This window comes from Taeniopygia guttata, chromosome 29 (genome assembly GCF_048771995.1).
Source record: "Taeniopygia guttata chromosome 29, bTaeGut7.mat, whole genome shotgun sequence".
In the NCBI taxonomy this organism is placed as follows: domain Eukaryota; kingdom Metazoa; phylum Chordata; class Aves; order Passeriformes; family Estrildidae; genus Taeniopygia; species Taeniopygia guttata.
In genome coordinates this window covers 2,976,886-3,003,966 of record NC_133054.1, presented here as the reverse complement: position 1 = coordinate 3,003,966, position 27,081 = coordinate 2,976,886, and the positions used below count along the sequence as shown (strand labels likewise).

Below are 27,081 nucleotides of genomic sequence, written 5' to 3'. Positions count from 1 at the left end.
TGTCCCTGTCGCTGTCCCTGTCACTGTCCCTGTCCCTGTCCCTGTCGCTGTCCCTGTCCCTGTCGCTGTCCCGTGTCCCTGTCCCTGTGTCCCTGTCCCTGTCTCTGTCCCGTGTCTCTGTCCCTGTCGCTGTCCCTGTCCCTGTCTCTGTCCCTGTCCCTGTCCCTGTCCCTGTCCCTGTCTCTGTCCCGGTCCTTGTCCCTGCCCCTGTCACTGTCCCGTGTATCTGTCCCTGTCGCTGTCCCTGTCCCTGTCTCTGTCCCTGTCCCTGTCCCTGTGTCCCTGTCCCTGTCTCTGTCCCGTGTATCTGTCCCTGTCGCTGTCCCTGTCCCTGTCTCTGTCCCTGTCCCTGTCCCTGTCCCTGTCCCTGTCTCTGTCCCGGTCCCTGTCCCTGCCCCTGTCACTGTCCCGTGTATCTGTCCCTGTCGCTGTCCCATGTCGCTGTCCCTGTCCCTGTCTCTGTCTCTGTCCCTGTCCCTGTCCCTGTCCCTGTCTCTGTCCCGTGTATCTGTCCCTGTCGCTATCCCTGTCGCTGTCCCTGTCCCGTGTCCCTGTCCCCTGTCCCTATCCCTGTCCCTGTCCCTGTCCCTGTCGCTGTCCCTGTCCCTGTCCCTGTCTCTGTCCCGTGTCCCTGTCGCTGTCGCTGTCCCTGTCCCGTGTCCCTGTCCCTGTCCCTGTCCCTGTCCCTGTCCCTGTCGCTGTCCCTGTCCCGTGTCCCTGTCCCTGTCCCTGTCCCTGTCCCTGTCCCTGTCCCTGTCTCTGTCCCTGTCCCTGTCCCTGTCCCTGTCCCTGTCGCTGTCCCTGTCTCTGTCCCTGTCCCTGTGTCCCTGTCCCTGTCCCTGTCCCTGTCCCTGTCCCTGTCCCTGTCCCTGTCCCTGTCGCTGTCCCTGTCTCTGTCCCTGTCCCTGTGTCCCTGTCCCTGTCCCTGTCTCTGTCCCTGTCCCTGTCCCTGTCCCTGTCCCTGTCTCTGTCCCTGTCCCGTGTCTCTGTCCCTGTCCCTGTCCCTGTCGCTGTCCCTGTCGCTGCCCGGACCGTTTCTGCCCCGGAACGTTTCTGTCCGGCCGCGGTTCCCGCCCGGCGCGCGGCGCGGTGCGAAGATGGCGGCGCCCATGGGCCGGGGCGGCCCCGAGCCCGGCGCGGCTCCCTACGGGAACTTCCCCAACTATTCCCGGTTCCACCCGCCCGAGGGCCGCGTCAGCCTCCTGCCCCACGGGCTCCTGCGCAGCCTCTTCCCCGCGGCCACCCGCCCGCTCCTCGGGCTCGACGTGGGCTGCAACTCCGGGGTGAGGGGGCGCCGGGGGGGGACGGGAGGGGGCGGCTGGGGCGGCACCGGTGTGGGGTGCTGGGGACACTGGGGACACTGGGACAGACTGGGGGGCACCGGGGACACTGGGGCAGATTGGGGAGGCACTGGGGACACTGGGACAGACTGGGGAGGCACTGGGGACACTGGGGCAGACTGGGGGGCACTGGGGACACTGGGGCAGGCTGGGGGGGCACCGGTGTGGGGTGCTGGGGACACTGGGGCAGACTGGGGGGCGCTGGGGACACTGGGGCAGACTGGGGGGTACTGGGGACACTGGGGCAGACTGGGGGGGCACTGCTGTGAGGTGCTGGGGACACTGGGACAGACCTGGGGGGCACTGGGGACACTGGGGACACTGGGGGGGCACCGGTGTGGGGTGCTGGGGACACTGGGGCAGACTGGGGGGGCACTGGGGACACTGGGGCAGACTGGGGGGACACTGGGGACACTGGGGAGGCACTGCTGGGGGGCACTGGGGCAGACTGGGGGGCACTGGGGACACTGGGGCAGACTGGGGGGGCACCGGTGTGGGGTGCTGGGGACACTGGGGCAGCCTGGGGGCACTGGGGACACTGGGGCAGACTGGGGGGCACTGGGGACACTGGGGTAGGCTGGGGGGGCACCGGTGTGGGGTGCTGGGGACACTGGGGCAGACTGGGGGGCACTGCTGGGGGGCACTGGGGCAGACTGGGGGGCACTGCTGGGGGGCAGTGGAGCAGACTGGGGAGGCACTGCTGGGGGGCAGTGGGGCAGACTGGGGGGCACTGGGGACACTGGGGCGGCACTGGTGTGGGGTGCTGGGGACACTGGGGCAGACTGGGGGGCACTGGGGACACTGGGGCAGACTGGGGGGGCACTGCTGTGGGGCACTGGGGACACTGGGGCAGACTGGGTGGCACTGGGGACACTGGGGCAGACTGGGGGGGCACCGGTGTGGGGTGCTGGGGACACTGGGGCAGACTGGGGGGGCACTGGGGACACTGGGGCAGACTGGGGGGGCACTGGGGCAGACTGGGGGGCACTGGGGACACTGGGGGGGCACTGCTGGGGGGCACTGGGGACACTGGGGCAGACTGGGGGGCACTGGTGTGGGGCACTGGGGACACTGGGACAGACTGTGGGGCACTGGGGACACTGGGGCAGACTGGGGGGCACTGGGGACACTGGGGCAAACTGGGGGGACACCGGTGTGGGGTGCTGGGGACACTGGGGCAGACTGGGGGGCACTGGGGACACTGGGACAGACTGGGGGGGCACTGGGGCAGACTGGGGGGGCACTGCTGTGGGGCACTGGGACAGACTGGGGAGGCACTGGGGACACTGGGGCAGACTGGGGGGCACTGGGGCAGACTGGGGGGCACTGGGGGGCACTGGGGGGCACTGGCACTCCCCTGGTACTGGGGGCACTGGGGCAGACTGTGGAGGCCCATGGAAAAGGCTCAGGATGAGGCACTGGTGTGGCGTGGTGCAGACTGGGAACACTGGTGGGGAAGGAGAGAGGAGGGCAGTGGGACTGGTGAGGAGGATGAGGAGGATGGGGCAGGCAGTGCCCCTGGGATCTGCTTCTCCTTATTCTGCTCCTGGGAGCACATCCCCACCTCTCCTGCTCCACCTCCTGTGCAGCTTGGAAAGTGAGCAGGTCCCACATGAGCCGCCAGCTCCCTCAGGGATTTCCAGCTCTGCCTGGAGCTCCAGCCCTTTCCCAGCTCCAGACACATTCCAGCCCCTCAGAGGCCTGCCCTGGATCCAGGTGTGGCCTCTCCTGGCCCAGCAAAGCAGAACTATGGATCCCACCTGAAACCCAGCCTGGCTGGGACAGTGCTGCTGTTCCTGGGGCTTGGAATTTCCCCTGAGGGGCAATTCCAGGTCCCATTGCTGGTGGAGCAGGTCAGTGAGAGGCACTGTCACCCCCAGAGGACATTCCCAGCCTGTCCTGCAGCTCCAGGAGCTCCGTGGGATCTCCTGGAATTAAGGATTCATTCACTCTCCATCAGTGTGCACTGTGGAGAGAGATTCCAGGCCGGGCACCTGGACATTCCAGGAGCCAGCTGCTCTTGTGGAAGGTGTCCCGTGGCAGAGGTGGAGGGGGATGAGCTGGGTTCCTGCAGCCCAGAGCATTCCATGATTCCCTGTTTTTTGGAGCAGGCCCTCGCTGTGGGGGTGTCAGCACAGAGGGGTCCCCGGCTGGGTGAAAAGTTACATGATTTACAAAAGGTTGAGCAATTTCTTTATTGAGAAACCCATTGCTCTTTTATACCCTAGTTCACTACAGCTAGACCTAATTGATCCTTGAATTAAAACACCATCACCACTGACTAATTAAGAAACCACCCTTTGGTAAATAATCTCCGTAACACATTGCACATGTCCACAGCAGCAGGTGCAGCCAGTGAAGATAAGAACAGTTTCTCATTCTTTTCTCTGCAGGGAATGGGCAGGGAACGGGCACGGAGCAGGCAGGGAACTGGCAGGGAATGGGCAGGGAATGGGCAGGGAATGGGCAGGGAATGGGCAGGGAATGGGCAGGGAACGGGCAAGAGAGGGGCGCAGAATGGGCAGGGAATGGGCAGGGAACGGGCAGGGAATGGGCAAGGAGAGAGGGAATGGGCAGGGAACAAGCAGGGAATGGGCAGGGAACGGGCAGGGAATGGGCAGGGAGAGAGGGAATGGGCAGGGAACAAGCAGGGAATGGGCAGGGAACGGACAGGGAATGGGCAGGGAGAGAGGGAATGGGCAGAGAACAAGCAGGGAATGGGCAGGGAACAGACAGGGAATGGGCAAGGATGATGTTCTCACAGCCTTTTCCCAGAACCATGCCTGGGAAAGTTTCGTGCTGCTCTCTGTGGCCAGAGCTGCTGCCACACAGGGGATCCATTCCAGGTGCTCAGGGCTCCCAGGACAGGGGAGGCTCAGGGGAGGTCTCCCAGGATCCCTGTTTTCCTCCCACAGGAGCTCAGCGTGGCTCTGTACCAGCACCTCCTGGGGCTCCAGGACAGCCCTTCCAGCCCAGAGCCTCCAGCAGCCGCCAGGGAGCTGCAGCTGCTGTGCTGCGACATCGACCCCGAGCTGATCCGGAGGGCCCAGCAGAGCAGCCCCTTCCCTGCATCCATCTCCTTTGCCAGCCTGGACTTCATGGACCCCAGGGCCAGGGAGCCCTTCCTGAGCTCCTTCCTGGAGCGCTTCGGCCGCTCCTCCTTCGACATCGGCTTCTGCATGTCGGTGACCATGTGGATCCACCTGAACCACGGTGACAGGGGCCTGCTGGAGTTCCTGGCGCTGCTGGCCTCGCTGTGCACCTTCCTGCTGGTGGAGCCGCAGCCCTGGCGGTGCTACCGGGCGGCGGCGCGGCGGCTGCGCCGCTTGGGCCGCGCCGACTTCGAGCATTTCCGCTCGCTGCGGATCAGCGGGGACATGGCCGCGAGTGTCACCCGCATCCTGACGCAGCAGTGCGCCATGGAGCTCGTCTGCTCCTTCGGGAGCACCGCCTGGGACAGGAGCCTGCTGCTCTTCAGGTCCACGGCGCGTCCCCAGGGCTCCGGCTGATTCATGGCAAGGAATCCCAAAATCCCTGTTAGGACCAGGCCGTGACTTCCCGTGTGAATCCAGGGCAAGGAATGTCTGTGAGTGATTTTTTTTAAGCAGTTTTGTGGGGTGGGAGGCTGTTCAAGGAAGCGCTCCTGCAGTCTGAGTTCCTATGTGTGCTTTCCACGTGTATCAAGAATATTTCTGGAATACGCCCAAGGGAATGTAGAATGTCCTGATTGGAATGGCCTCACAAGGATCCTCGAGTCCAGCTCCTGGCCCTGCACAGGACATTCCAAAACAATCCCATTACTCCCAAAACCCAAGTTGTCCAGACATTGCCAGACCTCCAGAATCATGGAATATCCAGAGCTGAAAGGGACCTGTGAGAATCAGTCATGGGACATTGGAGTTGGAAGGGACCCACCTGGATCATGGACTCCAACTCTTGGCCCCACACAGGACAGCCCAAAATCCCACCCAGTGCCTCAGAGTGTTGTCCAAGCACTCCCCGACCTCCGGAATTATGGAATAATCAGAGTTGAAAGGGACCCAGAAAGGACCACAGAGTCATGGAGTGCCCTGAGTTGGAAGGGACCAACTCCAACTCCTGGCCCAGGACAGCCCAAAAATCCCATTGATCCCAAAATCCCAGCACCCTGAGCTCTGGCTTCTCTGGGCTGTCCCCATTCCCTGGGGAGTTGGTCCAGTGCCCAACACCCTCTGGATGAGGAACCTTTTCCCAAAATGCATCCAAAACTCCCCCAGGACTGGGGTGAGGACAATCCCCTCCCTGACCCAGCGCCCCTGGCTCAGCTCTCCCGGGACAGGCGTCCATCCCTAATGGTGAGTGCTTTTGGGAATGATACGCTTGGAATAAAAACCACTGGATTTTATCCTAAATTCCGTGTTGGGGTTTGTAATCCTGTTTTTATTCCCATCCCTTTCAGCACCCAAGGGGTACCAGGGAACTGAGCTGCTAATTCTGTTGTACTTCCACTTTTCCTTGCTCCAGTGGGAGCGAGGGAAGCCCAGGGGTGTCCCGAGCCTTGTTGCAGGTGAGCTCCGTTCCAGAGGGAGAGAAGGTGTCACCTCCAGGAGGTGCTCCTGTGTCGCTGCTCCTGCCCAGGTGAGCAGGGACATGGGAAAACCTGCAGGGATTTGTCCTTGTCCTTCCTGGGAATTCCTTGTTTCCTCCTGCAGGGGGAAAAGCAAATGTGTGGATCTGTCAGGGGAGGGAAGGGAAGGGCAGGGAAGGGAAACCTTCTGGTGCCTAAAGGGAGAGCTGGAGAGGGGCTTGGGACAAGGGTCTGGAGGGACAGGACACAGGGAATGGATTCCCACGTCCAGAGGACAGGGATGGATGGGATATTGGGCAGGAATTCCTGGCTGTGAGGGTGGGGAGGGGCTGGGATGGATTTCCCAGAGCAGCTGGGACTGCCCCTGGATCCCTGGCAGTGCCCAAGGCCAGGTTGGACAGGGCTTGGAGGAACCTGGGACAGTGGGAGGTGTGTGGAGTTGTGGTTTTAGGTTCCACTGTTCAAAAATAGTTTGTCCCTGACTCGGCAGAGGTGTCCCTGCCCGTGGGATGGGATGGATTTTAAGGTCCCTTCCCACCCAAACCATTCCATGATCCCGGGTATTTCAGGATGCTGAGCAGGGTTGTAGGAAAACTTTGAGGCCCTTCCCATAAATCCAACTTCCACAGGGATCCTGTAGCTCTTCCAGCACGTGAATCCCTTTGGGAAATCCCTGACGTTCCAGGAGCTCTGGGGAAGCTCTGCTGACTCCAGGGGTGTCACTCATACCGTGTTTTCCTCCCTTTGCTCCTGCTCAGCTGCTCTTTCCCAGCCGTGCTGCTGGGGGCACTGGAGGATCATGCATCCCACACCCTCCCCCCTGGAATGTTTCCCTTCCCTTGTGTCAATATTTGGTGCTGTTTCCTTTCACCTTTGAAAAGTTTCTGAACTAAGCCCAGCCCCATCCCTGCTCCCAGTTAAAGGGGGAAATAATTTCTGCCTTTCTTTTTCCTTTGAGGATTTTCATACTTCCCTGTGAAGAATTCTAGGAAGAGTTGGTGGTGGGTGCATCCCAAATTATTGTCCCTGCACCTGGCTGGAAGGGTTATTTCCTTCCCAGAGCCCTGGTTCATGCTCCTTGCTTACTGGGAATCCCCCAGGATGTGTCTGGGGAATCCTCCTGCGCTGCTGTTTGAGGGGATAGTGTGATATAAATAGTTCCTATTTTATTTTTATGGAGTTGATAGTTCCTATTTTTCCAGCCTTTCCATGCTGTCCATTCCTGGTGTGTCTGTAACTGCAATGGCTCCTTATCTCTCATTCCTGGACTTTGGAACTGCTGATATGGCTCTGTCCCAGGGCTTGGGAGTGGCCTAGCTCCAGAATTCCTCTGCTTGGCTTTGGCACAGCCAAATCCTTTGGGTTTTGCCACAAATACAGCTAAGAATGGTCAAAACCAGTCCCTGTGCTCAGTCAGGAGAAAAGGAAGCTGGGGGGGATCCTCTCCCTCTCCCTGTTTCCCTCACAGAGCACCCCTGGCATGGTGGAGCCAGGAGGGATTTGGGATCTGCTACCAGGGAAAAACAGCCTCAGGTTGCACTGGGGGAAGTTTGTGTTGGATATTGAGAAAATTCCTTCATGGAAAGGGCTGTAAAGCCCTGGAAGGGGCTGCCCAGGGCAGTGGGTGAGTCCCCATCCCTGGGAATGTAGAGGAAAAGTGTGGATGTGCCACTTGGGGACATGGTCAGGGATGACCAAGGTGGTGCTGTGTGGATGGTTGGACTCAGTCATCTCTGAGGGCTTTTCCAACCTGAACAATTCCATAGTTCCGTGATCCCGGCATACTGCAGAGCTCAGCATGGAGTCAGTCCTTCCACAAAGAGGAGGAAAGATCACTTTCATTTTCCTTTCAGCTCCATGCTCCTGCTGTCCAGGAAGGTGTTGGGACTGGAGAGATGGGAACAGCTCTGGGATACAGAGATGGGAGAGCCTGGAGGAGATCCCATGGATCCCAGCTGCAGTAAGGACCTGGAGAATTCTGTCTATTTTTTTACACTCTGCATTTCCCATACTGCTAAAATGTGTTCCCAGCTTTCCTGAGGGTGGGACAGGGGGAAATTCCAGCTGGGGGTTAAACCCACGTCTGCCTCTTGGACAGCAGCAAAGCTCTGTGATGGTTCCTTGTGGAGAAGGATGGGGAATCTTGGCTGTGTGATTGCACAGCGCTTTTGGGATGGAGAACCCGAGGAGCTGAGCTGGAGCCTGGGCTCAGAGCTGTGCCCTGTTCCCAGTAATCACTGCAGGGATTAATTAGTCCCCTGCCAAGTGCTGGCACTCATTAAGGCTCCCCCCTGCTATGAGGAGGTCACTCTCCCCTTCCTTTCATGGAAGAATCAAGGCTGGGGAGCTGAAGCATCAAAATTCAGATGTTGGAGCTTCCACTTTCCAGGTGGTTCTGCAGGTGCTTCCAGCCCTTGGAGAAAGCATAATTGGGTTGGAGTCGATGAGATTCTTTTTTATTTTTATTTTGGATTTCTCTGTCACTCCTGTGACAATGTCACTTCCTCTAAGGGACACTTTGCTGTCTCCCAGAGTCCCGTGCTGAGTGAGCACAAAGGACACATTCCCAGGGGAAAATGGAGTGTGGAACTCCGGGGCCCAGGCAGGAACTGAGAGTGGCCAGATGGAACAGCCTGAGAGCACCAGATCTCCTGGAGCTGCTCCCTTCCATGTCCAGAACCTCCTGGCACAGCTGGAGAGGGAGTCCCCACCCCAGAGGATTCACAGCTGTGTGGATGTGGCGCTTGGGGACACGGTCAGGGGTGGCCTTGGCCGTGCTGGGGAAGGGTTGGACTCCATGGTCTCAGAGGGCTTCTCCAGCCCAAGCCATTCCAGGATTCTGTGGTCGTTGTGCCATTTCCATGGCTGCTTTTCCTGAGCCCTTGGAGCAGAAGGAATTCTTCAGACTCCTCAGCTTAGCTGTGATTCCTTCCCATTCCCCACCCCTGGCCCTGGAAGGGGTGAGTCTCCCCAGCACCCCCTTTCCCAGAGCTCATCCAGGTTTTCATTCTCTACTTCCCAAATTTACCACATTTAGAAGTTTCTCCGAGTTCCCCCTTCCTAGAATTGGGTTGGACTTAGCAAATGGAATTGCATTTCCTCAAAGGGTCTCTCCAAATCAGAGCTGGATCATATCCATAAAAGGCTTTCTCAGAGTTTGTTCAACTGTGTTTGGCTTTGATGCTGAGGGGTGGACAGCTCTGGGAATTCCTGGCTGGGAAAATGGGGGATAATTCTGTCAGTGTTAAACCATGGCTGCTCCATCCCAGGTGTTCAAGGCCAAGCTGGACAGGGCTTGGAGCACCTTGGGATAGTGGAAGGTGTCCCTGGGGACATTAAAGCCCACCCTGTCCCTTCCTACCCAGGCCATCCCATGATTTCTAGCTGGGGACATGGCAAAAAAATGGATTAATTCAGCTTCCAGTTTAATCCAAGCAGCCCAGGAGTGGAGGGAGCCACTTGAGGAGCTGGGAGTTGGCAGCAGCTTCCTGGGCCCGGGAACTTGTCCCTGCAGGTCCCAGGGCACAGGTTTGGACTTCCTTGGCTCAGCTCAGGGCAGGTTTCTTCTTGCTCCTCCTGTCACTTTGGAATTACAGGAGAAAAGGGAGAGGTGGCAATCTGTGGACATCTGGGAATCTGATTGTGGAGAGCTGGGAAAAGAGCAGTCCCAACCCAAACACGCTTTCGGAGTCTGGCTTTTCCCTCCCAGTGTCACCAGTTCTGAGGCAAAGGTTGGACTGGGGAGGTGAAGTGGGGGGGAACAGAGCCCTGGTGGGAAAACCAACCACAAATCCAAGGGTGAGGCTGGGGTCATTCTGGATGTTTCCCCAGAGCAGCTGTGGCTGCCCCTGGATCCCTGGGAGTGTCCAAGGCCAGGCTGGATGGGGCTGGAGGCAGCCTGGGACACTGGGAGGTGTCCCTGCCATGGCAGGGGGTGGGATGGGATGGATTTAGAGGTCCCTTCCCACCCAAAGCATTCCAGAATTCCCTGACGTGCTGCGGGCAGGTTCTGCTCCCTCGGGTTACAAACAGGGAGAGTTTGGCTGTTCCCTTCCTCGGGCTGTCAGTGCTGGAAGTGCCGTGGCCATGAACCCTCAGGTTGAAATTCCAGGTGGGAAGGGTTCCTTGGAGTCCCCAAGCCTTTATCCTCGCTGGTCCTGGTGGAGAAGCTGGCCCATTGTGGATGCTTCTCATTGAGCTCCTTCATCCCTCTCTGAGATTTTGTTTCAGCACCTCAGATTTCCCATTTTATTCACTTATGAAACAAACCGAGGCAGGTTTGTTTTCCCCCTTCCACAGAAGTCCCTTGGATCATGATGGATCATCCATAATCTTTGCCACCATTTCTTAGCTCAGGCTCAAGTTTTTTGGAATGAGTTAATTCGGAGCATCCTTGTTCCTGTGGAGCTGGGCCCACTGCAAGGGGCAGGAGTCGTGGTGCAGGGTGGGGATCTGCTTGCAGGGAATATAAAATGCTCTCAGACCTTATCTCTTCAGACCTGACAATCTCTGTTCAATCAGGATCATAAAATGCTTCTTATTAGCCCTCTGGAATTCCATCCTGATGTTTAACCAAGCTGCTCTGTCCTTTCACCCTCCCCGGAGCACGGAGCCAGTTTTATTGGGAGTGAGAAAGTTCCGAGGCCAGAGCAGCCTAAACTCGTGTGGGGACCCTGCTGTGGAGGAGGGAAGCTCAGGAGGGATCTCATCCACGTTTCCATGGCAGGGCACACAGTGGATCATTGATCAAACCCCATCACATGGTGGGTCAGGGATCAGACCCAGCCCTGTGAGGTGGCATCCCTGTGGGATGGGATGCACCAGGATCCAGAATAATCCATCCTGCTGGATTGCTGGGTTGTAATTCCTGGGAAGGACAGGGAAGCTGATGCTGAGGGAGTCTCTTGTGTCACTTGGTGTCCCTGCTCTGCCCCAGGGCCAGTCCCAGCCTCTGGAAGCTGCTGAGGTGTTGGAATTTGTGGGTATTGGTGATTTTGAGATTGTAGAAAGTTTGTGTTTTTTTGTTCTGTTGTTAAAGAAGAAGCTATAGTTCGTCTGTGCTGGTTTTAAGGTTGTTTATTTTTGCTTATTTATAACATGTTTTGCTGCTTTGCTGTAGGTTTGTCTTGTAGGGCAGTGTGCGGGGCTCTGCCCCTTAGTGGGATGGTACAAATATTATATACTAGAAATTACGTGTACTATATTTATAATAATGTGCTAATATTTATTATTTATGTTGAATAGTGTGTCTTTAGCTTAAACTAATAGAAAAATGCTAATATCACTAAGAACATGGAGGTAAGGAAGAAGAAGGAGGAAGAAAAGGATCAGGCTCACTTTTTTCTATCTTAGAACTTTTGACTCCTCTGTATAAAGTAAAACCCCCCTGTACAATACTAAAAAATTTTACCCTCTAATTTGTGACTACTTTTACTACATCATCTAACCCTCTGTGATTGCTTGTTCCACCTTTAAAGTTGGTAATTCATTCCATGGTTCAAACTCAAAATCACAGCTGTTTTCTGCTGTTTGCCAGGGTCTAAAATGCTTCTGACCAAGGCCTGGAACCTCTGAAAATGTCTGAGGGACATTTTGAGTTCCGACACTGAGGTGCAGCTTTGTTCCCGCAGGAATCTGGGAGCAGTCGTGCTGGAACAGGCCCTGCTGCCAGGCTGACACATCAAAGCAGCTCCCTGGGATCCTCCAGGGATCAAACAGAGGCAGCAGGGAGGGAACAGGGAGGCTCCCAAACCTGCCAGCCCTGAGATGGCTCAGCTCTGTCTCTGCATCTCCATTAACTCCGGGAACATCCCTGCTCCAGGCACTCCCAGCTGGGATCCAAAGGCTGGAGCCCCTCTGGAGCCAGGCTGGGGGAGCTGGGGGTGTTCACCTGGAGAGGAGAAGGATTCAGGGAGACCTTGGAGCCCCTCCCAGGGCCTAAAGGGGCTCCAAGAGAGCTGGAGAGGGACTTAGGACAATGGCCTGGAGTGCCAGGATATGGGGGAATTCCTGGCTGTGAGGGTGGTGAGAACCTAGGATGGATTTCCCAGAGCAGCTGTGGCTGCCCCTGGATCCCTGGAAGTGCCCAAGGCCAAGTTGGACAGGATTTGGAGCACCCCAGGATAGTGGAAGGTGTCCCTGCCCATGGCAGGGGTGGCACTTGATGGGCTTTAATGTCCCTTTAATGTCCCTTCTCACCCAAACCATTCCATGGATCTGTGTGAGATGGTGCTGGGAAAAGCTCAGTGAAGGGACTGCTGTGAGGGAAGAGATCCTTGCTGGCATTTTGGGCAAAATTCCCGTTCCCCATGTGAGAAAAACAGGCAGGAGGGTGAAGGTTTTAATGGGAAAAAGTCCTCTAATCCCCTCAGAGCAGGTGACACAGCCTGAGCCAGGAATCATGGAATTGTTCAGGTTGGAAAAGCCCTCAGAGATCATCAAGTCCAACCTAGCAAGGTCACTCCTGACCGTGCCACACCCACACATTTCTTGGACATTTTCTGTGGTGGGGACTCTGCCCCTGCCCTGGGGCAGCCTTTTAGGGCTGGGCAACCCCTCCATGAAGGATTTTCCCCAAATCTCTAATAAATGTGTGCAAATATGGAATCTCTCCTCCAAAGGCCCTGGTGAGCTGCTCTGGCTCCGTGTCCATCTGGAGAAGATCCATCCCCTCGGGCAGGACCATCCTCTGTTGGTGTTTCCCAAGGTGGCCAGTACATGGACACAAGGGAATTTGGAAGTTGTGAAGGCTCCTCTGGAACGTGTGGTGGCTTCTGTCCAGGGCTGGTGGATCTCCTAGGAATGGTTTGAGCTGCGTTGTTTGGCTGGACATTCCCAGCCTGACCAGTGCCAGCTCCTGGGGGATAACTGGGGCAGATCCCAAAGGATTTCCTGTGCCCCAGCCCCTGAAGCAGGACCTGCAGCACATTCCTCAGGTGGGGCTTTACCTCCACACCTGCCCCATTGCCCACACAGGTGGGGCTCAGTCCTTTCCTCAGAATTCCCACAGGAAGAACCCTGAGAGCTGCCTTTTGCTTGCCCCAATCCCACTGTGGACAGCCTTGTCCTTGGATCCAGGCAACCACGGGGATCTGGGAAGGCCCCACTTCCACTCAGCCTCATCCCACTGGGGGTTTGGCTCCTTCAGCACAGCTTGTTCAGTGCTCAGGACAGGTGGGAAAGGTGTCCAGGTTTCCATGGAAAAGCCAGGAGAGAGCAGAGGGGTTGCCCCTGGGAGCACAGGAACGTGCAGGGAAGGTCTGAGTGAGAAAGGTGCTGTCTGGAGGGCTCAGGCAGAGGGAACAGGGATCCCATGGGATTTGTGAACCTGGGAGCTGCCTGGGAGAGGAGGGAGGGAGGAAAGGAGGGTGACTGGATGAGAATTGGGAATCAAATTAGACATTCCTGGGGTATCTCCTGAGCTTTGGGTGTGGATGAGGTTTGGGAATCAGGTATTCCTGCAGTACATCCTGGGCCTTGTGTTCATGAGCTCCATTCTCCTGAAGATTGAGGCTGGACGTGGGAATCTCACCTGAGCTTGGCTAACCCTGGATGAGGCTTGGGAATGGAACTGGGAATTCTTGGGGTTCCTGCTGGCCGTGCCTTCCTCAGCTCCCTTCTCCTGAGGGTCGTGCTGGGGGTGGGATCTCCCCTGGCCTGGATAACCTCAGTGCAAATCTCACCTGGGGGATTCCCGTGGCCTGAGGTGTGGGAATCTGTGGTATTGATGATTCTGAGATTGTAGAAAGTCTCTGTCTGTCAGCCCCGCTGCCAAAGCAGAAGCCATAATTGGTCTGTGCTGGTTTCAAGGTTGTTTATTCTGTTTATCTCTAACATGTTCTGCTGCCCTGCCGCAGCTCTGTCCTGCAGGGCAGCGTGTGGGGCTCTGCCCTCAGTGGGATGGTACAAACATTAAATACCAGAAACTACCTGTGCTGGATTTACAATAACGTGCCAATATCTGTCACCTACGTTGGACAGTGTGTCCCCAGCCTGAACCAACAGAAAAATGCCAACACCACAGTGAAACATGGAGGGCATGAAGAAGGAGAAAAAGGACAAGGCACACCCAATTCCTCCATCTTGTCCCCTTTGGACTGCTAATCTAGAATCCTAAAATTTTACTTTTGCACCCGTGCCACGCTTAATTATTCCTTATATCAAACACTCAGAGCTGGTAATTCATCCTGTAAGGTTGAAAACTCTTTTCCATGGACAGAGATCACAGCCAGTGTCTCTGGGGGCTCTGTCCAGGGGGGTTCCTGACCCCTGCCAGAGGGATGCTCTGGATTCCCACACAAAGGAGCTTTCCCTGGGCTGCAGGAGAGGCGAAGGCCAGGCCTGGGCTGGGTCCAGGTTTCCCAGGAGACTCCGACATGTCCCAAACAGGGCCCTGTGCCTGGGGGGGAGGCAGAGCTGCTCCCTGTTCTCTCCTGGTGCTGTCAGCAGCACATTCCCGGTGCCCGTGCCAGCCGGCAGGTCCCGGCGGGTCCCTCCGTGGGGATGTGGCTGCGTTTTTCCAGGCCCAGCTCCAGCTGGGGTGTGGGAAGTGCTGACTCGGGCGTTGTGTGGAGCTGACTCACACAGGGCAGGCTCAGCCAGGAAAGGCTTTGTGAGGAGCTGTAGGAGCTGGACTCCACAGTGGAGCTGGGCTGGTTCCCCTTCAGCCTCCAAAGGAAGAGTTGTAAGGATTTTTAAGTATTTAGAGAGTTGGAAGGTGAAGGAATGTTTTAGTGAGAGAAATGCCCGTAAAGCCTCCGATCCAGTGAGGGGTGTGGACACAGGAGCAGAGGATGGGACACAGCACCTGGAGGTTCCAGAGAACCCTGGAAGCTTCCAGGTCCCTACCAATCCAATTCCTTCTGGGATCCCATGATTCTCCCCCTGTTCCCTGGGAAGTACCCCGAGGATGGCCCCAGTTGGTTGATGCAGAACTTGCTTCCCTTGGACTCTGATTTTGGGTGCATGGTGGGCCTGAACCCGGTGATCCCTGAGGGGACACCTTGGGCAGGAGCATCCCAAGGGTCCACAGGGCTTTGGGAAGCCCAGAGGAACCATGGAATCCCTTGGAGGGAGGTCCTAGAGTGGCACATCCCAACACATCCCTCTCTGCGATGTCCCATCACAGAAATCCAGGCTGGGCTGGTGACAGAACAGGGAAAGGTCCCACTTTCCCCGTGACAGGTGGGTGCCTTCCCTGGGCATCTGCACCGTGGTTCCAGGAGGGAAGAGCAGGTGGATGGTGGGGATTGGGGTGGGCTGGGTCAGAGGGGAGGGCTGGGAGATTGTGGCATCACAGAATCACCAAGGTTGGAAGACACCTTTGGGACCATTCAGTCCAACCCCAGCAGCCCCACCAAAGGGACCTTGGGAGGGCTCGAACAGGAGCTGGGCACCTCCACAGGCTCCAGGAGGTGCATTTCTGTGCCAGGATGGCAGGGAAGGCTCCGTTTCTGCTGATGTGGGAGCTTTGCACCACCGAGATTTGCCTCCTGTGCAAAACCCAAGGCAAGTGGGTTGGAGCTGGAGCCGCGGCGTTCCCAGCCCAGGGCAGGGACGCGGGAGGATCAGAGGGATCGCAGCTCGGGAGGGTCCAGGGACGCACCCACGGCGGCTCCCGGAGCTGCCCCGGGGCCGGGTGGGGCTCCCAGCACCTTTCCCAGCCAGGTGCAGCCTCAGCTGAGGAAAAACCAGGATCCTTGCTGAAAACAGGGACGTGGACCTGGATTTTCGGGTGGGATTCAGGGATGCTCCCCCAGGTGTGTTTTACAGATGCAGGTTTAGCCCCAGGTGTTCCTTGTGTGTGATCCCGGGCTGATATCCCTGGGTTCCCCCTGCTCTGGGCAGTGTTTGCTCTCTGAGTCTGTTTTCTCTCGAATTCCAGTCTCTTGACACTCGGAGCTGAGCACGCCGGGGAGCAGGGAGAGGTGAGAGGAGGGAGCTGGGTGGGAGCTGGACGTGATCCAGGACTCCCTGTCAAAACATCCCCACCCCATTCCTGGCATGATTGGGATGGTTGCTAAAAACCTCCCAGTTCAGAGTAAAACACACAGGAATTGGCACAAAGGGACTGTTAAAGGGGCCCAGCTCCCACAAAATCCCCAGGGATTCATCCCGTTTGTGCTGGAGCTGGAATTCTGGGTTTAAGCTGGCAGGGAAGGGCAACTCTGTCAATGCCTCCTTCAGATACACCTGGATTAGTCCCAGAATCCCAGGATGGTTTGGGTGGGAAGGGACCTTAAAGCCCATCCCATTCCTGATGCCTTCCACGGCCCAAGCTGTTCCAAGCCCCCACCAGCCTGGCCTGGGGATGGGCAGCAGGATTTTGGGGTTTCCAGCCAGGCTCTTTCCTGGTTGGAAAAGCTCAGTCTCTTTGGGAAGGAGAAGGGAATGCTGCCCCTTCCCAGGATGAAGTGAGGGATAGGGCGAGCAGTCCAAAGGCAATTCCCAGTTGTGGACTGGGATTTTACCCAGAGCAGGGGCTGGAGCCACTCGAGGCCTGTTCTATAAAGCCAAATACAAGGCCCTGAGTTGCTCCTTCCTGCACTCAAGGTGGGCTGAGGAGCTTCCAGCAAGGTGGGAATCCCCGGTGCTGGGGCACACTTGGGCAGTTTGTGTTGGAATTCAGTCCCACCAAGCCCTGGGTCCCCTGCCGTGGTCCAGGTGGGATCCCCACTGTCCTGCCCAAGCTTTTCCCTGCGTTGTGTAAGTGCAGAGCTGCGCCAGCACCGGGCCCATCCCAAATCCCAGCTCAGGTCCCAGCCTGTCCCCTGGCTCTGGGCCATGGCAGGAGCTGCTGTCGGGAAGTGCTGGCAGCAGGGATGGAGGGAATCCAGCCCTTCATCCAGAGGCTCCACTGGTGCTCCCCAAAAGCAGGCTGGGGGAGCTCGGGCAGGGCTGATCCCATGGCAGCTCTGAAGAGGGGAAACATCTCGTGCTCCTGAATTTCAGATTCCCCATGGCAAATCCAAGGCTAGGTGAACTCTGGGGTTTTTTTGAGTGTCTTGTGATCCAGATATCTGGATTTATTTCCCCTGGTTTAGTCTGGGTTTGGGGTCCAAGTTTTTGAGGGTTTTCTGTTGTTGGTTTGAACCAGGAGAGCAGCTGGGATTCCCTGAGGTCCTCACTTCAGGAACTGGGAATAAACTGGTGTCACCACTGGGAATGCTGGGGGATGAACTGGTGCAGATCTGTCATTCTGGTGAATTAGCCAGGGAATGCTGAGGGAATGCTGAGAGAATGCTGGATTACCCATTGTGGAGGGCAGAGGGGTGTAAATCCAGAGTGGATCCACTGAACTGGGCTTGTTTTACTCCTCTCCTTGCAATTCCAAACCCCCAAAGGCTCCAAGTCGTGGGGTCCTCATCCCTACTTCCCTTCTCCTGCCCAGAGGAAGTGACAGGTCCCTTTGGCTCCATGACGAGGCTCTGGAAGCATTGGAAATGAAACTCCAGCTGTTTTATATTCCCTTTTTTCAGGGTGAATTGCCTCTCTGTGGGCAAGGGCCCACTCTTGCTGCTGCACTAGGATTTCACCAGCTTGGGAGCGCTGGGGTGAAGGAGATTTTGGAACCCTTGGAGCTGATTCTGAGCCAGATAAAGGTGGGCACTGGGAAGTTGGGGAGTGCTTGGAGCAGCTTTGCTGCAGCTGACAACATTCCATGCACTGTGATGGTCCAGGTCTCGCTGGCACAGGGGGCAGAGGGGCTGCCTGGCCCCCAGGGTCCCTCCCAGGGCTGCCCAGCCCTCTTGCCACCATTCCCAGCCCTGTTTGCTTCCTGCGTCAGGCCTGAGTCACCTGGGATTCCTCAGCTCTGAAGTGGTTCCTCCTGCCCAGGTGCTGAGGGCTTTTTTTCCGAAGCGCTGAATTTCTGGGTGTGCCCCGAGCCTCGCAAACACGGCAGGTCCTGGCAGGAGTGGCTGAGCTCCGCTCCCATTGTGCATTCCAGGCGTGGCTCCAGGGGCTGTGCCAGGAGCTCCTTCCCCTGCTGAGCTGGGGCTTTTCTGCTCCTGCTGGGTCCCTCCACACACACAGGCACTGCCCCAGATCCCCCAGAGCCCTGTGGCTCCTCCAAACCCCTCCACAGGCACAGGCACTGCCCAGTTCCCCCAGATCCCTGTGTGGATCCCAGCTGCCTGAGGTTTGGAGAGTTCCTGGTGAATTTGTCATCAGAGAGATCCATGGGGCTGGGAGGGAGCAGGCTGGGAGAAGGGAAGGCTCTGGAGACACCTTGGAATCTTCTCCAGTGCCCAAAGGGGCTCCAGGAGAGCTGGAAAGGGACTGGGGACAAGGCCTGGAGGCACAGGACACAGGGAATGGCTCCCACTGGCAGAGGGCAGAGATGGATGTGGATGGGATATTGAGCAGGAATTCCTCCCTGTGAGGGTGGGGAGGCTCTGGAACAGATTTCCCAGAGGATGCCCCATCCCTGGCAGTGGCTGAGGCCAGGCTGGACAGGGCTTGGAGCAGCCTGGGACAGAGGGAGGTGTCTCTGCCCGTGGCAGGGGTTTGGGATGAGCTTTGGGATCCCTCAGACAATTCCATGACTCCAGGACGTCCAGGCCCAAGCCATCCCCGTGTCCCACAGGGGAACTCGTGCTGTGGCTGGGGCTCCTTCCACCTCCTCCAATCCCACTGTCTCCAGCTGATCCTGAGGAGGAAATTCTGGGATGGTGTTCAGTGCCTGAAGGGAGCGGGGAGGACGAGCTGAGGCCAACTCCAAACCCCAGGAACCACCTCTGGTCGCTGCTGTCCACAGACCATGGAATTGCTCAGGTTGGAAAAGCCCTCAGAGAGCATCAGGTCCAACCATCAACCCAGCACCACCCCAGCCACCCCTGGACCATGTCCCCAGGTGCCACAGCCACACGTTTCTGGACACTTCCAAGGATGGGGACTCTGCCCTTGCCCTGGGCAGCCCCTTCCAGTGCTTTACAATCTTTCAGTGAGGAATTTTTCCTAAATCCAACTTAAATCTTCCCTGATGCATCTTGAGGCCGTTTTCACTTGTTTACTGGCAGCAGATGCTGAGCCCACCCTCCTGCCAGCGAGTTGTGAAGGGAGAAGGTCCCACCTGAGCCTCCTTTTCTCCCCAGGGGACCAGGGCACGGGGGTCTGCACCGTGTAAATCCAGCCAAGCCCAGATTCCCTCTGTGTCCCAGCGGGGCTGGAAGTGGGGCAGGAATTGGGGCAGGAATTGGGGCAGGAATTGGGGCAGTCCCCATCCCGGAGGTGGCACATGGGGCACTCCCAGCCCCGGGGATGGGCTGGCACCGCTCCCGTGGGGCTCCGGGCAGGGCGGCCCTGGCAGCACAACATGGCAAGTCTGGTTTCTCCCAAATTCCGGGGCTGGCCGGGCCGCAGCTGGCAGGGACAGGGACAGTGCCCAGCTGGCAGAAACAGGGACAGGGACAGGCACAGTGCCCAGCTGGAAGGGACAGGGACAGCGCCCAGCTGGCAGAAACAGGGACAGGGACAGGCACAGGGACAGGGACAGTGCCCGGCTGGCAGGGACAGGCACAGGGACAGGCACAGGGACAGGCACAGTGCCCAGCTGGCAGAAACAGGGACAGGGACAGGCACAGGGACAGGGACAGGCACAGGGACAGGGACAGGCACAGTGCCCAGCTGGCAGAAACAGGGACAGGGACTGGGACAGGGACAGTGCCCAGCTGGCAGGGACAGGGACAGGCACTGGGACAGGCACAGGCACTGGGACAGGCACAGGGACAGGCACTGGGACAGGCACAGTGCCCAGCTGGAAGGGACAGGGACAGGCACAGGGACAGGCACAGGGACAGGCACAGGGACAGGCACAGTGCCCAGCTGGAAGGGACAGGCACAGGCACAGGGACAGGGACAAGCACAGGGACAGGCACGGTGCCCAGCTGGAAGGGACAGGGACAGGGACAGGCACAGGGACAGCCACGGTGCCCAGCTGGAAGGGACAGGGACAGCACCCAGCTGTGCCAGCACCCCGGGGTCCCTCCCATGTCCCCCCATCCTGGTGGCACCTTAGGGCTGCCTTTTCCCTGCTCCAGGGGCAGCCTTAGGGCTGGCATCCAGCTGAGGTCCCCGGATCCCAGGACACCTGGGGTTGGCAGGCACCTCTGGAGATCACCCGGCCCAATCCCCCGGCCCAGACAGGGCCACCAGATCCCGGTGCCAGGCTGGGAGCAGCCGGGGCTGGCACATCCCGGGGCTGGCACATCCCGGGGCTGCCGGGATTCCAGGGGCCCCCCGGGTCCTGCCGAGATCAGACAGAGCAGGGCTGGGGACACTGGGGAGGGGAATCCGGTCCTAGCCGGGCACAGGGGGTGCATCCCAGTCCCAGGTGGGTTTAGGGGGGTGAATCCCAATCCCAGTCAGGTTTAGGGAGGTGAATCACAATCCCAGTTGGGTTTAGGGGAGTGCATCCCAGTCCCAGGTGGGTTTAGGGGAGTGAATCCCAGTCCCAGTCGGGTTTAGGGGGATGAATCCCAATCCCGGGTGGGTTTAGGGGTGTGAGTCCCAGTCCCAGGTGGGTTTAGGGGGATGAATCCAAATCCCAGTCAGGTTTAGGGGGGTGAATCCCAATCCCGGGTGGGTTTAGGGGGGTGAATGCCAATCCCGGGTGGGTTTAGGGGGGTGAATCCCAATCCCAGGCGGGTTTAGGGAGGTGAATCCCAATCCCAGGTGGGTTTAGGGGACTGAATCCCAATCCCAGTCAGGTTTAGGGGGGTGAATCCCAATCCCAGTCAGGTTTAGGGGAGTGAATCCCAATCCCAGTCAGGTTTAGGGAGGTGAATCCCAATCCCAGGTGGGTTTAGGGGAGTGAATCCCAATCCCAGTCAGGTTTAGGGAGGTGAATCCCAATCCCAGTCGGGTTTAGGGAGGTGAATCCCAATCCCAGTCAGGTTTAGGGGACTGAATCCCAATCCCAGTAGGGTTTAGGGAGGTGAATCCCAATCCCAGTCAGGTTTAGGGGAGTGAATCCCAATCCCAGTCAGGTTTAGGGGAGTGAATCCCAATCCCGGGTGGGTTTAGGGGGGGTGAATCCCAATCCCAGTAGGGTTTAGGGAGGTGAATCCCAATCCCAGTCAGGTTTAGGGGGGTGCATCCCAGTCCCAGGTGGGTTTAGGGGAGTGAATCCCAATCCCAGGTGGGTTTAGGGGGGTGAATCCCAGTCCCGGGCGGGTTTAGGGGAGTGAATCCCAGTCCCAGGTGGGTTTAGGGGGGTGAATCCCAATCCCAGTCGGGTTTAGGGGGGTGCATCCCAGTCCCAGTCAGGTTTAGGGAGGTGAATCCCAGTCCCAGGTGGGTTTAGGGGGGTGAATCCCAATCCCAGTCGGGTTTAGGGGGGTGAATCCCAATCCCAGGTGGGTTTAGGGGACTGAATCCCAATCCCAGTCAGGTTTAGGGGACTGAATCCCAATCCCAGGTGGGTTTAGGGGGGTGAATCCCAATCCCAGTCGGGTTTAGGGGGGTGAATCCCAATCCCAGGTGGATTTAGGGGGGTGAATCCCAATCCCAGTCAGGTTTAGGGGAGTGAATCCCAATCCCAGGTGGGTTTAGGGGGGTGAATCCCAATCCCGGGCGGGTTTAGGGGGGTGAATCCCAATCCCAGTAGGGTTTAGGGGGGTGAATCCCAATCCCAGGTGGGTTTAGGGGATGAATCCCAATCCCAGTCGGGTTTAGGGGGATGAATCCCAATCCCAGTCAGGTTTAGGGGGTGAATCCCAATCCCAGTCAGGTTTAGGGAAGTGAATCCCAATCCCAGTCAGGTTTAGGGGGATGAATCCCAATCCCAGGTGGGTTTAGGGGGATGAATCCCAATCCCAGGTGGGTTTAGGGGACTGAATCCCAATCCCAGTCAGGTTTAGGGAAGTGAATCCCAATCCCAGTCAGGTTTAGGGGACTGAATCCCAATCCCAGTCAGGTTTAGGGAGGTGAATCCCAGTCCCAGTAGGGTTTAGGGGAGTGAATCCCAATCCCAGTCAGGTTTAGGGGGGTGAATCCCAATCCCAGTAGGGTTTAGGGGACTGAATCCCAATCCCAGTCAGGTTTAGGGGGGTGAATCCCAATCCCAGGTGGGTTTAAGGGGGTGACTCCCAATCCCAGGTGGGTTTAGGGGGATGAATCCCAATCCCAGCCAGGTTTAGGGGACTAAATCCCAATCCCAGTCAGGTTTAGGGAGGTGAATCCCAATCCCAGTCAGGTTTAGGGGAGTGAATCCCAATCCCAGAAGGGTTTAGGGGGGTGAATCCCAATCCCAGTCGGATTTAGGGGAGTGAATCCCAATCCCAGTCAGGTTTAGGGAGGTGAATCCCAATCCCGGGTGGGTTTAGGGGACTGAATCCCAATCCCAGGTGGGTTTAGGGGGGTGAATCCCAATCCCAGTCAGGTTTAGGGAGGTGAATCCCAATCCCAGTCAGGTTTAGGGGAGTGAATCCCAATCCCAGTCAGGTTTAGGGGGGTGAATCCCAATCCCAGGTGGGTTTAGGGGGATGAATCCCAATCCCAGTAGGGTTTAGGGAGGTGAATCCCAATCCCAGTAGGGTTTAGGGAGGTGAATCCCAATCCCAGGTGGGTTTAGGGGAGTGAATCCCAATCCCGGGCGGGTTTAGGAGGGTGAATCCCAATCCCAGTCAGGTTTAGGGGGGTGAATCCCAATCCCAGGTGGGTTTAGGGGGATGAATCCCAATCCCAGTAGGGTTTAGGGAGGTGAATCCCAATCCCAGTAGGGTTTAGGGAGGTGAATCCCAATCCCAGGTGGGTTTAGGGGACTGAATCCCAATCCCAGTCAGGTTTAGGGGGGTGAATCCCAATCCCAGGTGGGTTTAGGGGACTGAATCCCAATCCCAGTCGGGTTTAGGGGACTGAATCCCAATCCCAGTCGGGTTTAGGGGAGTGAATCCCAATCCCAGTCGGGTTTAGGGGGGTGAATCCCAATCCCAGTCGGGTTTAGGGGGATGAATCCCAATCCCGGGCGGGTTTAGGGGGATGAATCCCAATCCCAGTCAGCTTCAGGGGGCGGAATCCCAATCCCAGTCAGGTTTAGGGGGGTGAATCCCAATCCCAGGTGGGTTTAGGGAGGTGAATCCCAATCCCAGTCAGGTTTAGGGAGGTGAATCCCAATCCCAGTCGGGTTTAGGGGGGTGAATCCCAATCCCAGTCAGGTTTAGGGGGGTGAATCCCAATCCCAGGTGGGTGTAGGGGAGTGAATCCCAATCCCATTTGGGTTTAGGGAGATGAAGCCCAATCCCAGTCGGGTTTAGGGGGGTTTAGGAGAGTGAATCCCAATCCCAGTCGGGTTTAGGGGGGTGAATCCCAATCCCAGTCAGGTTTAGGGGGGTGAATCCCAATCCCAGTCAGGTTTAGGGGACTGAATCCCAATCCCAGTCAGGTTTAGGGGGGTGAATCCCAATCCCAGTCAGGTTTAGGGGACTGAATCCCAATCCCAGTCGGGTTTAGGGGGATGAATCCCAATCCCAGTCAGGTTTAGGGAGGTGAATCCCAATCCCAGTCGGGTTTAGGGGGATGAATCCCAATCCCAGGTGGGTTTAGGGGAGTGAATCCCAATCCCAGTCGGGTTTAGGGAGGTGAATCCCAATCCCAGTAGGGTTTACGGGAGTGAATCCCAGTCCCAGGTGGGTTTAGGGAGGTGAATCCCAATCCCAGTCAGGTTTAGGGGGTCAATCCCAGTCCCAGTCGGGTTTAGGGGGTGAATCCCAGTCCCAGGTGGGTTTAGGGGAGTGAATCCCAATCCCAGTCAGGTTTAGGGAGGTGAATCCCAATCCCAGTCAGGTTTAGGGGGTGAATCCCAGTCCCAGTCGGGTTTAGGGGGGTGAATCCCAGTCCTGGGCGGGTTTAGGGGAGTGAATCCCAATCCCAGGTGGGTTTAGGGGGGGGTGAATCCCAATCCCAGTCGGGTTTAGGGGGGTGAATCCCAATCCCAGTCAGGTTTAGGGAGGTGAATCCCAGCACCGGGACGGCCGCAGGACACAGGGGGAACTGTCCCACCACCCGTGTGGAGAGTGGCTGACAATGGGGCAGGGCAAGATGCCACCAGTTAAGAAAGGGAACCAGTGTGGCCACCTGGGGACCTCTGGGGCCACTGTTCCCAGGGCGGAATTCCCACCGGACACCGCTCCCATTCCGTGCCGGGCGGGGCGAGCCCGGCTCACCTGGGCAGGATCCGCTCCTCGGGGCGGGGTCGGGCTCAGGTGTTCCCAATTCCTGCCCGGATTGGGCCGGGAGAGCCCAACTTGGCCTTATACGGGCACAGAGCGGCTCCCCGGGATGGGCTGATGGGCCGGGCTCGCTCCCTCCCTCCCTCCTCCCCGCACACAATGCAGCGATTTGTTTGCAGCCAGCCCGGGGATCTGGGGCTCCCGGAGGGGTTTGGGCACCCAGGGTGGGGCTGGTGATCCCCTGGAGCCTGGGGAGAGGGACAGGGACAAATCCCTGCTGAGCCCTTCCATTCTTGCTGAATTCCCTGCTCTGTCCTGGAATATTTCATTAGGAAAACGAAATTATCCTCCCCCAAATTCCATCCTCGTGGAGGCTGCAGATGAAAAAAGGCAGGAAACTGAGGCACAGTTTGGTGCAGGAAAGGGAAAACAAACCCTGTCTTTTCCCCAAAGTGGGGGAGCTCCTTTTCCCAATGGCTGATTTCCTGGCTTGAGCCACTTCCATCCCTGCAAACAGTTGTGCCAGGTCAGGAGAGGGCCTGGAGCATCCATCTTCCTCCTCCCGTTCCTCTGGAGTCACTCCAGGTGCTGCCTGGAACTGGGGGAGCAGCTGTGGGAGAGCTGGGATGGGTGGATTAAACTGGCTTTGGAGCTGGAGTGGGAGCCCCAGGCCATCGGTTCCTCATGCCAGGATATTTCCATCTCCCTTCCCACACATTTCACCCTGTGGCACACGTGGGGGGATTTTGGCTCCCCTCTGGTGCTGAGCAGGAACTCAGCTGGTGCTGGATTTTTCCAGGCTCTGTGCCCTGGGAAGGACTGGGAAAAGGCCTGGCTGCTTCCAGACTGAGGGTGCATCCCGAAATCCACCGGGGAAGGAGGGAGAGGTGGAAGAAGAACCAGGAATGCTCCCACCTGCAGCTGTTTCCTGGGGAGTAGAGGGGCTGTGAGCTGAGATTCCAGATGGAAAAAGGGTTTTTCCCCTGGTGAAGATGTCTTGGAGGTGTTCCTGGAGGATTTGGTCCTTAGAGGATAAAAAAGTGGAGTCAGATAGGTTCTGGGGATATTTCAAAGAGGGACTGGCAGCACAGTCAGCCAGAGACTGGTGGTACCTGACCCCAGGGAGGGGAAGGTGACAGATCCATCACTGGTCCAGGTGGGATCAGGTGGAGAGGGATGAATTCCTCACCTTGGGAGCTGTTTCATCTTCCCAGAGTGATTCCAGGTGTGTGGGGGCTCTGGAGGAGGGGAGCAGTTGAGTGTGGGAGCAATGGACCAGCCAGGCTGGATCCCAGGAGTCATTCCCTGCATGGGAGCTCTTGGTGGATGAGAAAGACCCTTTTGGATCACAGAATCATGGAATGCTTCAGGTGGGACGAGACCTTAAAGCCCATCCAGTGGGCAGGGACAGGTTCCACCATCCCAGGGTGCATCAAGCCCCATCCAACCTGGGATTTTTTTTCCCTTCCTCTGCAGGCCTGTTGAAGAACGCCGGGAATTGTTGGGCATTTTTGGGGACGCTGCAGCGGCCTCACCTGCCCGGCAGAGGGAGCCCGGAGCTCGTTCCTGCCGCTCCAGGTGTGCGGATCCCGGGGTGCGCTCCGGGACCGATTCCCGCTGCTCTTCCCCAAATCCCCGCGGCCCCCGCTCCAGAATTTGCCCCTGGGATGTCTCACGTCCGAGACCTCCAGGACATCTGACATCTGAGGCTCCAGGCGGGGATGGGATCATCCTTGGGAGCGGCTGGAGCTGATAAGGGATTCCTGAGTGGCCTGGCAGATAAGAGGGATAAATATCCCTTGATCCCACAGGTCTCCTCAGCAGCTCCCAAATCCCCGTGGGGAATGTGCCCTGGCGTGCCAGGGGTGACTGATTGAAGGGGATCACTGGAATCGGCCATAAAACACCATTATTGAGCCATAAATATGATTATTTATTAATATTAATTATCCCATTTATTAGTTAATTAAAATCCCTAACCCTGTTTTTCTCAGCAATCCTCAGGCCCTGATCCATTTTTTACATGAATCAGAGAAGGTGAGCGATACATCCACCCTGCCAAGCACCCTCTAACCATCACACAACCATCCCTTTTTCCATGAAACCCAAACTTTTCCATCTTCCCCCCCACCCCCCACCCAAATTCAGTATCCTTTCAGTCCTTAGGAATTTTTAGGAAGCAGCCAGGTGGGATTTTGTTGCATTTTGAGGCAAAACCAGGGATGTGACAATCCTGGCACTTTCTGGGGCTGCCCTTCACCACTGCATCCTTCTCTGTTTCCCCTTTTTTCACATTCTGTCCCTAATAAAATCCAGTGTATGTTATTCTGGATTGACAGTGCTGATCTGGACAACACGGGGAGGGCAGCCAGGACCAGGTTGGTTTGAGACTTTGGATTTTGGCTGCATTCCAACCCTTTAATCCCCTGCTGTGGCCTCAGGGATCTCTCCCTGTCCCATGGGTGGTGAAGGCTCAGAAACAGCAAAAAATCCCCAAAATTCAATGTCAGTTGAGCCCCAGCCTCCAGCTCCCCCAGTCTGGGTGTCCCAGGCTCCCGTTCCAGCCTCATCCCAGACAACACCAGCCCTGCTCCTGCTCCTGCCCCGGGAATGGGGCTGCTCTGAGCACAAACCCTGATTTTTCCTCTGCCTGGGAAGGGCTTTTTCCAAGGGCTCTGCAGGTTCCTGGCTCCAGAGGCAGCCCTGCACTAACCCTGCCCGACTGGGAGCAATTGCAAACTGCTCAGAGCTGCCCCTTCCCCATCCTGCCAGGCTGGGAAACTGGATTTAACTCTTTCTTCTGGTCTGGAATGTGCTTCCCCTCCTCTGGCTCCCATCTCCTGCCCTGGACCTGGAGAGCTGCTCCCAAATTTGGGTCCTCTGACACCTTGGGGGCCCTGGGCTGCTTTGGATCTCCCAGGGAAGTCCCCCAGGGGAACAAGAAGCATCTGTGGTCCGAAAGGGCACCTCTGGAATGAAGGGCCCAGGAAAATGTGGGTGCCCA

General features: G+C 57.5%; 1 protein-coding gene across 3 annotated transcripts; it reads left to right on the top strand.

The window, feature by feature from the left end:
• Positions 1–1,097: 1,097 nt before the first annotated feature.
• BCDIN3D (BCDIN3 domain containing RNA methyltransferase) lies at positions 1,098–26,402 on the top strand. 3 transcript variants are annotated; one of them, XR_012052195.1, is made up of 5 exons: positions 1,098–1,283; positions 4,256–5,674; positions 5,779–5,957; positions 7,761–7,867; positions 25,554–26,402. XR_012052195.1 is itself a non-coding variant. In XM_030259212.4 (2 exons), exons 1-2 carry the CDS (start codon positions 1,098–1,100, stop codon positions 4,847–4,849), a joined length of 780 nt encoding a protein of 259 aa, XP_030115072.4. In that variant the 3' UTR covers positions 4,850–5,731. The 3 variants fall into 3 exon arrangements, 1 of the variants encoding a protein (XP_030115072.4); XR_003957278.4 differs by lacking the exon at positions 5,779–5,957; XM_030259212.4 differs by lacking the exons at positions 5,779–5,957; positions 7,761–7,867; positions 25,554–26,402 and having other exon boundaries at positions 4,256–5,731.
• Positions 26,403–27,081: the final 679 nt, after the last annotated feature.